The following is a 13,018-nucleotide window of genomic DNA, read 5'->3' on the forward strand; positions in this document are numbered from 1 at the left end:
TACATCTTATTTGCATCCCTTTTTTATTGCTCTTAGATATGTCTAATCAGTAGTGAGTTTATATGCCCCCTGAAAGGCCAACGTCTACTTACATTTGTCCTGTTCGGGCTGTCATAAGATCATCCAGGATCCCTGCAAGAACTTCTGCCAGGCTTGTTTAAAGGCTATTTCACCCTTCTCGCTGCTATCCAATTCGGTGCTTCCGTTCGCCCCTAGCAGATCGGACCACATCTTTCGGAGTGCTTGGCCTCCCCGCCATCGCTCTCCCCGATCTCTGCTGATACATGCCTATACACGCCCATCGGGCTTCCACGTGTTTGCGTATTGTGTGTTTCGTCTCCCTGTGGTGTGTTCCCCTTCCTCCTTTCCCTATCCTTCCTTTCCCTCTCCTTCCTTTCCCTTCTCGCCCCCTCCTTCCTAGGATCCCCTTCCCGACTTTCTCCCCCTTCTCTCTCCCTTTCTCTCTCCAAGATCCCCTCCCCCCTGCTCTCCTCTGCTCTGCGTGCACTTTTTCGTTCACGCATAATGCCCTGCCCGGCCCCTGCCTTCCGCGTGTCGAACTTGGCGGTCTTGAGCCTTAACGTTCGAGGACTCAATTCGCCGGAGAAACGGTCGAGGGTCTTTCGGACCCTCCGCAGCTCCGCTCCCTCGGTGGTCCTCCTGCAGGAGACGCATCTACGTGGTGCTGATGTGCCCCGACTCCGACACCCGGCCTTCCCGCAGGTCTTCAGCAGCCATTTCACGGGTTCTAAATCACGTGGTACGGCTATCCTGTTTTCCCGCTATACCCCCTTTCTCCCGACTGCTTTGAAGGATGATCCCAATGGTCGATTCACGTTTGTCAAGGGTACTATACGTGAACAACTGTTTACCTTTGCGTCTGTGTACCTTCCCAACCGGGGGCAATGTTCAGCCCTGTCCCGTATCCTCCGTGCGCTAATGGACTTCAAAAAGGGCATATTAGTCGTGGGGGGTGACTTCAATGTGGCGCCGGATCCTCGCGTGGATTCCACTACGGGCCCATCTGGGGCCCTGCCGTCTCACGTACGGCAATTTAATTAGGTTCTGAGGAAATATAGACTTGTAGATTGCTGGAGGGCGTTCCACGCGGGGGAGCAAGACTTCACCTGCTACTCGGCCCCACACCGCTCATATTCCAGGATTGACCTCTTCCTGATGGAGCACTACCACCTTGGTCAGGTGGAAGGCTGCGCTATTGGCTCGGCAGCGGTCTCAGACCACTCCCCGGTGGCTTTGAATCTCCGGGCTCGGCTCTTTCGGCCTACCTTGACTTCTTGGCGTCTTAACGACTCCCTCCTGTCTAATGAGGAGGTGATTCAGGAGGTCTCTGAGCAACTGTCGCACTTTTTTCGAGAACACGCTGACTCAGAGGTAAATTGTCCCACGGTATGGGAAGCCCACAAGAGCATGATTAGGAGTGTCTTTATCGGCAAGGCTTCCTACCTTAAAAAGCTCCGGACGCAGGAGATCTTCGATCTTACGCAGTGTATAGCCGCGCTGGAATCGATCCACAAGCGCTCCTGTGACGAACAGACTTATCTTGAACTGTCTGACTTAAGGCGCCGTCTGACCCCATTGCTTAACTATGATGTCCAGAGGACGTTTCTGCGTACCCGCTCTCTCTTTTTTGAACACGGGAACAAAATTGGCCGTCTCTTGGCCAGAGCGCTGCGGGCTAGACAACAAACTCTTTATATCGATAGGATTAAAACGCCTGCCGGATTGGTTTCCAGCTCCCCCGCTGATATCGCGGAGTCTTTTTGTCATTATTATCGTTCTCTGTACAATCTTCCATGCTCCTCCACTGATGCCCACCGTGCCACCCTTATCCGGGCCTATTTGGACGAATGTCAGTAGTAAACTGACTGCAGAGCAGTTGGAGGGGGAGATTGGGGAAGCTGAGGTGTGGGCAGCGTTGAAGTTAATGGCAACGGGGAAGGCGCCGGGGCCTGACGGTCTCCCTTTGAGATATTATCGTATCTTTTGGGAGCAGTTAAAGACTCCCTTCACGACGCTCCTCAATGCTATCCGGACGGGTGAACTTTTGCACCCGCACTCCCTGATGGCGACGATCACTGTCTTACCAAAGGACGGACAAAGACCCGCTGCTGTGTCAGTTATCGACCCATATCTCTCTTAAATGACGATCTGAAGATATTCACCAAGGTGTTGGCTACTCGACTGCAGGGAGTGTTGGGCTCATTGATACACCCTGACCAATCGGGGTTCATCTTGGGGAGGGAGGGGCGTGATGGGACATATAGAGCCCTCAATACCATACCCAGTCGACGGGCCAGAAGATTCTTCTCCTGTCTACGGACGCGGAGAAGGCGTTCGACAGGGTGGCCTGGGACTTCATGTTTCTAACACTCCAGGTCATGGGCTTTGGTCGATCCTGGCTTCATTGGATTATGTCTCTTTATTCTGCCCCGTCAGCACGTATTCGCCTGAATGGGGCCCTCACAGCCTCCTTCCCCATTCGCAATGGCACCCGCCAAGGGTGCCCCTTGTCACCCCTGCTTTTCGCTATCTCTCTGGAGCCCTTCTTGCAGGCTATCCGGAATAATTCCAGCATCCATGGCTTATCCTGCTCCGGCCGCGAGCTTAAGGTGTCTGCTTACGCGGAAGACCTGCTTTTCTCGGTTTCTCAGCCGGTTGTCTCGCTTCCGCACTACCATGACGCGTTGGGGGTCTAAGGCTCCCTCTCCCATTTCAAGATTAACGCGGACAAATCTGAGGTTCCGGATGTTTCCTTGTCCACTGCGGAGTCTCGGGCTGTGGGTGTTTCCTTCCCGTATAGATGGTGTCGAGACCATATCAAATATCTGGGAGTGTGGCTCCCACGGGACCTTTCGTCGACTTACAGGGTGAACTTCCCAAAGCTCCTACAACAACTGCAGGCTGACCTCCCTCACGTATCATGGCACGGACGAGTTAATGTGATAAAGATGAATGTCCTCCCGCGGGTTTTATATCTTTATCAAACCTTGCCAGAGACGGTCCCGAGGTCGTTCTTTACGGATCTGCACACGTTAGTGACTAGATATCTCTGGAGGAGCGGCCGCCCCAGACTCGGCTATAACGTACTTACGCGTCCCAAGGACAGGGCTGGCCTCTCCCTACCTGACTTCTTCGGCTATTACTGTGCCGCTCATTTGTTACGCTTCCTCAAGTGGAGGTATCATCCTGTTCCTAAGATCTGGGTAGCCATGGAGCAGGCTGATACCCAGATCCCCTTTTCTGGCTGCATTGGGCTTCGGCCCGAAGCTCTCCAGCCCTCCCTTAGCTCCAATCCCTTCTCCTGTCCCTCCCTCCTCCCCTCCTTCCTCCCCTCACCGATTTCCCCCCCCCCCTTTTTTTTTTTCCTTTTCTTTTTTCCTTTCTCTTCCTTCTCCCTCGCCCGTCTATGTTCTCCTCCTTTCTGTCTTGTGTGTTGCATGTTTGTCTTGGTCTGTCTGTCCCTCCCCACCATAATTTTTTTTTTTTTCTTCTCGCGATGTCCGGGGCATGCAGCGACTTCAATTTTGTGTTTACTTTTATGGGCTCACCACTCCGCATTGCTCCACAACTCCTGTTTCTTGTCTCAGAGGAGAGGTGCGGTCTTTGCAAGGCCCCTCTGTATGATCACCTCTAGTCCTCAAGCCCCTACTTGCTTAGGGGACATTGTCTTTTCTGATATCGCCCTGTTTACATTTTGTTTTTTCCATTTGTCTCGATGTTTATTGTACTTTATTCTAAAAACTTAATAAACTTTAATTTACCTAAAAGCTATTTCAGTATGTGAATCTGCCAGCTCAAACACGGAATTTTTATCATGGTTAAGACAAGACACACTTCATTGTTGCCATCAACATCTTTTTTGCCATACCTGATCATCGCTGGACCCGATCCGACTTTTTCAGTAAAGGGGCTATTTATCTGAAGAGGAAGGTGACGTTAGAGAGGAAGCGTACCGCCTTTCCAGCTGAAGAAATCAATACCCTTGTCTTGGCAGTTAAGTCAGCCTCAGTGTTCAGCAGTAGAACATTGGTTACCTCCCAGAGATATGTAGACATTTGGGGTACATTTTTAACCTGGTACGGATACATGAGCCGACCGATCCCAGTTCCATACCTTTGATACTTGACATCCTGCAAGACATCTGATAGAGGCCTGCAACAAAAGTTCATGTTCTCAGTGCCTTCTCTGGTCTCACGTAAGCTGAGAACTCTGCTATTCCGCATTTGCTTTAGCCCTTGCCTGACTGTGACCTAGAAGTCGTAAGTTTTCCCCTGGATCCTGGAGGCTAAGTTGGAACCTCCCTTGGGTCTCTGTGCCCACTCTACTAGGGCGGTGGCTATGTCTTATGCTGTACGGTCTAATCCCCATATCTGTCTTGGTTTTTCAAATATATCTGAAGCACCCGTGTAGATTGCATCTCCCACCCTAGTCAGACCTATTCCTCCTGAGGACTGTATGTGTCGCTGTCATGTTCTTTAGTATGAATAAACTCTTAGCAGAAACTAGCCTAAAGCACTTCTGAGCCACATCATCACAATATCTAATGGACCCCTGGATTGATAGGAAGTTTTTAGCGGTTTGGTTACCAGGAATCATGGTATGAAATAAATATAAATACCAGCTTTTTCATAAGATAAAGATGTGCATGATTCACATGTTCATCCTATATAAATACTGCTTGACTAATTAATGTGTGTGTGTGTATGAGATAATATAATATTGTTTCTTATGTATTGTTACTAAGATTTCTGTGGTTGTCTTACAGGTTGAAGATCTATTTTATAATGTATCTACAAGGAGAAAAGCTCTGAAGAGCCCCAGTGAAGAACATGCAAGAATAGTTGAAGTTGTGAGCAGGTACTACACATAAGCCTTCAAAACCTTATCATAAATAATGTAAATCAGGATGAATATATTATATCTCCAACCTCCCTTGACGTTTCCTCAGCAGCAAATGTGTTTAATCCATTTCATGAATATATTGTCAAAGTATTGTAATGTATTTGAGATAATGTAATTATTTATTCAGTAACAACTAGGGTGCTGTCTTTTAACTAGCCAAGTTGCAGCCTCTGTAGAGCTCAGTCCTAGAGTCCAGTTGTATGTCCTACATTTTTTTTCTTAGTGTTGAGATCATTCTGCTTATCACGTGGACTTTCACCTTCCTTAGAAGGGCTGTTACAGTAATAAAAGCCCTCACTTTGTTAGGTGAACATGCCAATGCTGCTTAGTTTTGATTCATATATTTTTACACATCATGAGTTAAAGGAATTCCCCTTGATTATTGGACTATTAACATTTTGGTCTGATTTTATTTACAGGTATGCCATCCACAACTCTGGCATCAGTTTCTCAGTTAAAAAAGTAAGTTGACACATACACATATGCTATTGCATAATTTACCACAGATGAAGATGGGCCCCTATTTAAATTATTGGCGTCTCTTAATTTACTTTTAAATATGCTCCTGTCAGGGCTGAAACTTTCTTTGTGCCCCCCTTTTTTGCCAAGAAAGCGGACACCTATAGCGGTCAGCATAAAAATCTATAAGCTATTGCTAGTAGTATGTGATCAGGCAGAGTGATTTATCTGGAACTGCAAATGCCACCTGTTTAATGTGCGTAAAAAAAGTTAATTCACTGACGTGATTTGACAGGGGAGTTCACTGACTTCACTATATAGTTGGTGAAGGCTTACCCCAGTGAGCTTCACTTCAAAAAGCTTGGATTACCCTGTGCATATGTGTTATATTACCCATGACTTAGCATAAATAAATTGCAGTTTAATATATATAATATATATATATATATATATATATATATATATATATATATATATTAGGGCTGCAACTAACGATTATTTTAATAATCGATTAGTTGGCCGATTATTTTTTCGATTAATCTATTGATCGGAAAAAAATGCAATTTTTTTTTTTAATTTAAAATAATGTAATAAAAAACGTACAATTTATACTTTCATCTCTTTATTGCAATGGCCTCTCGTTATTCACCTTCTTATTTTACTGACATAATAAAAGCTACAAGAACCCAAACAGTGTTTCTCAAACTAGGTTTTAATACAAAGTTATTAGTAAATATTCATATGTTAACTATTTTTCATATTTAATAAAAACTGAGAAAAATACCTTGTTTATATTTTCTTTTATTTACCAAACTGCCCCCAGTTATGCACATCTGACCCCCAGCTTGCCACTCTGCCCCATATATGCCTTATACCTCTTATATGCCAGATATTCCACTGTGCCCCTGATATGCCTTATACTCCTTATTTGCCAGTGATATCCAACTGAGCCCCCTTATATACCTTTTACCCCCAGATATGTCTTATGCCCCCTGATATGCCTTATAACTGATATGCCACTCGCCCCCATTTATGCTTTATACCTCCCTATATGCCACTTTGCACCCTGATATGCCACTCCGCTCCCCATAAATGCCCTGCACCACCCTGAAATTCATTATACTCCTGATTCACCACTCTGCCTCCCCCAGATATGCCACTCTGAAATTCATTATACCCACCATACTCCACTCTACCTCCCCTATACACCACTCTAACTCCCCCAGATATGCCATTCTGCCTCCCTGAAATTCATTATACCCCCCATACACCACTATAACTCACCCATACACCACTCTGCCTCCTCCCCCCTCCCATACTCCACTCTGCCTCCTCCCCCTCACATACTCCACTCTGCCTCCTCTACCCTCACATACTCCACTCTGCCACTTCCCCCCCTTCCATACTCCACTCTGCCTCCTCCCCCCTTCCATACTCCACTCTGCCTCCTCCCATACTCCACTCTGCCTCCTGTCAGCAACGGAGGTTCACAAGACACAAGGGAGCCGGGTAGAGAGGCAGAGTGGCGTATGGGAGGGTGGCTCCCATACACCCCTCTGACTCCTCCCCCCCCATACACCACTCTGCCTCTCTCCCGACTCCCTGGTATTTTGTGAACCTCCGTTGCTGACAGGAATTTACACTGCAGCTTCATAGAAGCCTCAGCGGAAGTGAAGGGCAGTAACAGAGGCTGTCTGTGCACTTCGTGCAGACCCCCACCGGCTGACAGAGAATAGAGGTCTCCTGCAGAGGATCATCCTCTCTGTCAGCTGGTGGGGGTCTGCGCGATGCGCACAGACAGCCTCCGTTACTCCCCTTCACTTCCGCGGAGGCTTCTATGAAGCTGCAGTGAAAGTGCCTGTCAGCAACGGAGGTTCACAAAACACCAGGGGGTCGGGAGAGAGGCAGAGCAGTGTATGGGAGAGGGGAGGACTCAGAGGGGTGTATGGGAGGGGGGAGAGAGACGGAAGTGAGAGACCGGCCGACAGTGAGGGGAATCCAGGTCCCCTGCAGCGTTGCGGGGGATCTGGATTCTAGTGTTATAATCCGATCTCTGTTTGAGGTCGGATTATATAAGGATAAAATCGATAAAAATCGATTTGACTAATCGATAATGAAAATCGTTGACACCGATTTTCATTATCAATTATTATCGATTTTATCGATTAGTTGTTTCAGCCCTAATATATATATATATATATATATATATATATATATATATATATATATATATATATATATATATATATATATATAATATAATAAAATGTGTGTGTGTGTATATGTATGTGATCTTTTTAAGAGGAAAAAAAAGCATGTGCTGCATTAAACATCAGTACAGAGTCGAAACTGTCCTGATCTCAATAGCATCCTGTGATCAGACTCAATAATGTGTGCGTGATTTAAAAAAAAAAAATTTGTATTCTCCATAAATCAAAGGCTCCTTAATCCAAATTCCCAGAATCGGAAACAAAATTACTGCAAATCTGTATACTGTCCACATATATTTGGATTGTTTTCCCTAAAGCTTTTTGACAAATAAATAAAAAAACATGTTCTCTTTGATTTTCTCAGCAAGGCGAGACAATGGCAGATGTGAGGACATTATCAAGTGCAACAACTGTAGATAATATCCGGTCTATATATGGAAATGCTGTGAGCAGGTACACTACTATTATTAACTTTGGAGACTTTGTATAGTGCTATGCTTTGCATTCTTTTAGGTAAATGTAAACAAATCCAGAAGAGTCACTTAGCAACCAATGACGTGCCTTGTACATCATGACATTAGATCAAGCGATCTAAGATCGTGTGTCCCCTCCCTGGGACGCCCATTTTAAAGGAGTTTAGGAGGCGTTTTTACCTCTCGCAAGATGGCGGTAGCCTTTAAAAGAAAAAACAAGTCTCTCCAGGTACTGCACTCAACCTTACAAGCCAAGTGAGCCGAGCTTTCTAATCGCAATGTAATTGTAAAAAGAATATTTTTGTGAGCAAGTGCTAAACTTAACGCTGTTTCTTCCCAGACCTCCTGACATGGAAAGAGCTAAGATACTAGCATTTCAAATACCCAAGGGTTGTCTACTAAATGAATGGTTTGATGGAGTAAATTGTAGTGGCCAGATTCAAAGATGTCCCAAATAGGGCATAGGCACAGACTTACCAAATGGGGGGGGGGGGGGCACACTTCCCAAATGTGGCCTTTTAGCCGCAAACAGCCAGACAAACCGGTGCATGGAGGGTATAACTCTACTCGGGAGATGTTGCTTGTCACGGAGCTGGATAGTCCGACCGACTACCTCCGCTGACTTGTGCTCCCTTAGCCTGGGACACCACACTTTCCCTAGTTCACCAGTCACTAGCCAAAGCTCAGTGTAGGGTAAAACCAAAACAAAGACTGATTTATTTCTCACACACAGTGCTGGATACTCCAACAAAACACACATTAACATAGTCAAGATATTGAGATACAAACTGCCCCCTTAATCTGCCTCCCAGAGACAACAGGGGTAGTAAAGGGATTAACAGTACAATAGGGTCCCAACCTCCACTATCTATTACTGGCCCAAATCAGTTCCAGGGATGGCCGGGGTAAATGTCTGTAGTGGTGGAACTGGGGGAGAGGAGGGGGGGGGACTGATTTATACAATATTAAACTAAAACAATGGTGGTCACTCCCTACTGGCAGATCCTGGCTTGCAGATCCCGGTCAGACCCTAATCTTACAGCTGCTTCCTCCACGTCTCACATGTTTTCCTCCGAAAAGGCCAAAGTAGGATACATTATCTCCCTCCTGTTTTCTCCATTATGGGAAAAGAATTCCCCACTTATCTACAATTGCGCGGCCTTCATCTCCACCTTTCGGAAGACGTTTGATGTTCCAGGGAAGGCGGCCACTGCCTCTCTTTCTTTGCTACATGTTTCTCAGGGCTTTAAGACTGTGGCGGAATATGCCATCGAATTCAAGACTCTTGCTGCCGAAGTGAACTGGTCTCCTGAGGCGCTTATCGCAGCCTTCTACGATGGTTTATCGGAACGATTGAAAGATGAATTATCCACCAAAGATCTCCCTGTGGATTTTGAGGAATTCGTGGCTTTGGCCTCCGATTTCTGATGACCGATTCCTTATTTCGGTCTCCGTGGGATGGAGCAGTCACCAGATTTGTACCACAGCTATGATTGACTCGGGGGCCGCTGGTTCATTCATCGATGCCAGTTTCGTTAAGCAATATCATGTTCCCTGTGACCCTCTCAGTTCGCCCATTGCCATCTCTGCCATAGATGGATTTCCGTTACACCCCGCTGCTGTCACTCATAGTACTTTGCCTCTCCTGCTGCACATTGGACTACTTCACCAAGAGACTATTTCCCTTATGGTCATCTCGTCGCCCAAGTGCCCCATTATCCTGGGGCTCCCGTGGTTGCAATTACACAACCCTTCCATTCATTGGAGACTTAAAGATATCACAGCCTGGGGGTTCCACTGCCAGAAGAATTGCCTCTTGAAACCTTCCCGTACCAAGGCTAATCTAGCCTATGTTGCTGTTGCACCGTTGCCTGCCTACTGCATCCCTGCGCCTATTTTTCCCGGAAATTCTCCTCTACTGAAGCTAATTATGATGTCGGTAACCGGGAATTGCTTGGTATTGTTTGGGCTCTACAAGAATGGCGACATCTTCTCGAGGGTGCTCGTAATCCCATCACTATCTTCACTGATCACAAGAACCTGGAATATCTCAGTACGGCCAAACGCCTTAACCCTAGACAAGCCCGATGGACACTGTTCTTGTCCAGGTTTAATTTTATTATCTCCTACAGACCGGGATCCAAAAATGTTAAGGCCGACGCGCTTTCCAGACAGTTTATTTCTACCTCAGAGGACAATCCAGTTCCTGAACCTATTATCCCTCCAGCTCATATAATTTCTTCTATTACCACGCAACTTGATTCTTCATTGACTAAGCGCATCATGAAGGCTCAGTCTCGTTCTCCTGTTCATAGTGCTTGGCCCATGGGTACTCTAGTTGTACCTGAATCCGAAAGGCATAAAGTGCTATACTGGGCTCATTCATCTCTTACCGCTGGACATCCCAATGCTCGGCGCACGGCAGACATCATCTCTAGGGACTTTTGGTGGCCTGAGCTTCGATCCGACTGTCATGATTTTGTGGTCGCTTGTCTTCAATGTACTACTGCCAAAGCTTCTCACTCCCGTCCTGCAGGATTATTACTACCTCTGCCTGTTCCTGTTCGTCCCTGGTCCCACATCGGTATGGATTTTATGGTGGACTTACCTGTTTCTGAAGGTTGTACCGTTATTCTTGTCGTCGTTGATAGGTTTTTGAAGATGGCACATTTTATCCCTTTGCCCAAACTCCCCTCTGCGCCCGAATTGGTACCTGTCTTTGTACGAGAAATCGTTAGACTCCATGGTCTCCCGATGCAGATTGTGTCTGATAGAGGAGTTCAGTTCACTGCCATCTTCTGGAGGACATTCTGTAAAGCACTAGGGATCTCTCTAGCCCTCTCATCTGCTTACCATCCTCAAACTAATGGTTGCACCGAGAGAACCAATCAATCCCTGGAACAGATCCTTCGCTGTTTTATTGGAGACCATCACTCCGACTGGGCCAGATTGCTCCCGTGGGCTGAATTTGCGAGAAATAATGTCACGCATGAAGCCTCTAAAGTTTCTCCCTTTTTTTGTAACTACGGCTTTCACCCTGCCACCTTGCCATCAGCGTTTCCGGAGACTCCTGTTCCCGCTGTTGACCATTATTTGCTTCAACTCCCTTCCATTTGGGCCAAGGCACGTCAATGTTTATCTACAGCATCTGAAACCTATAATTGCCAGGTCAATAGGCATCGTCGGATGGGTCCATCTTATATGGCAGGTGATCGTGTCTGGCTTTCCACAAAGAACATCGAGCTCAAGGTCGCCGCATCCAAACTGGCTCCTCGTTTTATTGGTCCCTTTCGTGTACTTCGGAGAATTAACCCGGTTGCTTATGAACTTCAACTTCCCGCTGGTCTTCGTATTCCTAGAGTTTTTCATGTATCCCTACTGAAGCCTCTTGTCTGTAATCGCTATACCAAAAGTATCCCGCGTCCTCGTCCAGTTTTGATTGATACTCACCTTGAATATGAGATCCAATCGATTCTGGATTCTCGTAGATTCCGGAATACTGTTCAATATCTGGTACACTGGAAAGGTTATAGTCCAGAAGAAAGATCTTGGGTATCCGTCAAGGACGTTCATGCTCCTCGTCTTTTACAGAAATTCCACAAGAAATTTCCTGATAAACCAGGCAACTTTCGGCCTTCAGCCGGCCCTCGAGAGGGGGGTAATGTCACCCGCTCCCGCAGATCCGCTGTCCCCCGTCGTCCTGTGTCCGTCTGTCCGGCTCCCAGTTCGCCGCTACACTTACCTCGTGGCGAGGTCAGGAGGAAGCGTCGGCCAGGTGCTCGGCATGGCGGTCGTGCTCGCCTTGCTGGACACGCGAGCTACTGCAGCTAGTTTTAGCAGCAGCTGCCGCGTTCTGGCAGGTAGGGGGCGTGCGTGGTGGCTACCGGCGCCAAATGTAAAAATCCGGAAGCCCTGTTACCTGTACCCTGGTGTGGTCTTTTGCTGTTAACCTGTTCAGTTGCGTTCTATGGTAAATCTGACCTTTGGCTTGTCCTGACTACCCTCTGATCTGTGATTTTGGCTGTGTTCGTTCCTCCACGTGTATGACCTGGATCGTCTGACTACCCGCTTTGGATTTGACCCATCTTCTGGCTGACTACCCGTCCTGTGTATGACCTCTGGCTCGTCTGACTCTGCATTTGGTTTTGCTCTCCGCCATTCCCTGCACTTTTGTACCGCCTCATTTAGCGAATTGTGCCCCGACCAATTATCTCCGCTTTCCATATTTTGTGTGGATCTCTCCAGCTATACCCAGAGACTATCTACCTCTCCATATCTACCTACTCCGGGCCTCCTCACTGTTGGGATCATTGAATACCTGGGGGTTGCTTCTCTGCGCACTCCTCCAGGAGAAGAACTTCCGCGGTGAGTGCTCTGGTTTATGGTAGACGTGACAAATACTTAGTGCTGAAAGTCTTAAGTCTTTTACTTAGATTATTTACGGGCTGTGTACACAAGCATTTGAGGCCCAAGTGCAGATTACATATATATAAATTTTGTTTAATTGAACTAGCACAGTTATACATATACAACAATACTTTTATAGATGTAATCTATAAAAATCTTAATTTGCTTAGAATGTTTTTCACAACATAGAGGCCACTACTAATGTTCTCACTGTGCTGTGGGCAATAAACTTTTTTTTATTCTTTTACTGGGAGACATAATGGATATTAAGGTTTTTTGGGGTTTTTACCCTTTTTTTTCTTTCATATTTTTACAAGTTATCTTGTTGCTGTAGTACTCTGATGAGTAGCTCAAAAAAGTTGAGATTCCTGGCACATACTCCAGGTATCTTTCTTGTAACTAGCAGGTACTGCTAAAGATGTCATGGCAACTGGAGTTTACCATTTTCTTTTTGTTTCTCCCTTTTCTCATGGAGATCTCACCGGGGGCTGTTCACTGAAGGGAGAGTCAGCAGGAGACTTTGCAGGAAAGTTGATGTTTCAACTT

At 46.4% G+C, this 13,018-nt stretch overlaps 1 protein-coding gene across 2 annotated transcripts in view; it reads left to right on the forward strand.

Moving 5' to 3' along the window:
- Window positions 1-13,018, forward strand: part of LOC149283564 (DNA mismatch repair protein Mlh1-like) — a 66,674-nt gene that overhangs the window by 28,227 nt on the left and 25,429 nt on the right. For both annotated transcript variants that reach the window (XM_089497373.1, XM_089497372.1), the window contains exons 6-8: window positions 4,787-4,878; window positions 5,343-5,385; window positions 7,957-8,045. In XM_089497373.1, the coding sequence (XP_089353499.1) occupies window positions 4,787-4,878; window positions 5,343-5,385; window positions 7,957-8,045 (224 nt within the window). The remainder of the gene's footprint in view (window positions 1-4,786; window positions 4,879-5,342; window positions 5,386-7,956; window positions 8,046-13,018) is intronic.

This window comes from Sceloporus occidentalis, unplaced genomic scaffold, assembly GCF_023333645.1.
Source record: "Sceloporus occidentalis isolate IW3139 unplaced genomic scaffold, rSceOcc1.0.p SCAF_102, whole genome shotgun sequence".
Lineage (NCBI taxonomy): Eukaryota > Metazoa > Chordata > Lepidosauria > Squamata > Phrynosomatidae > Sceloporus > Sceloporus occidentalis.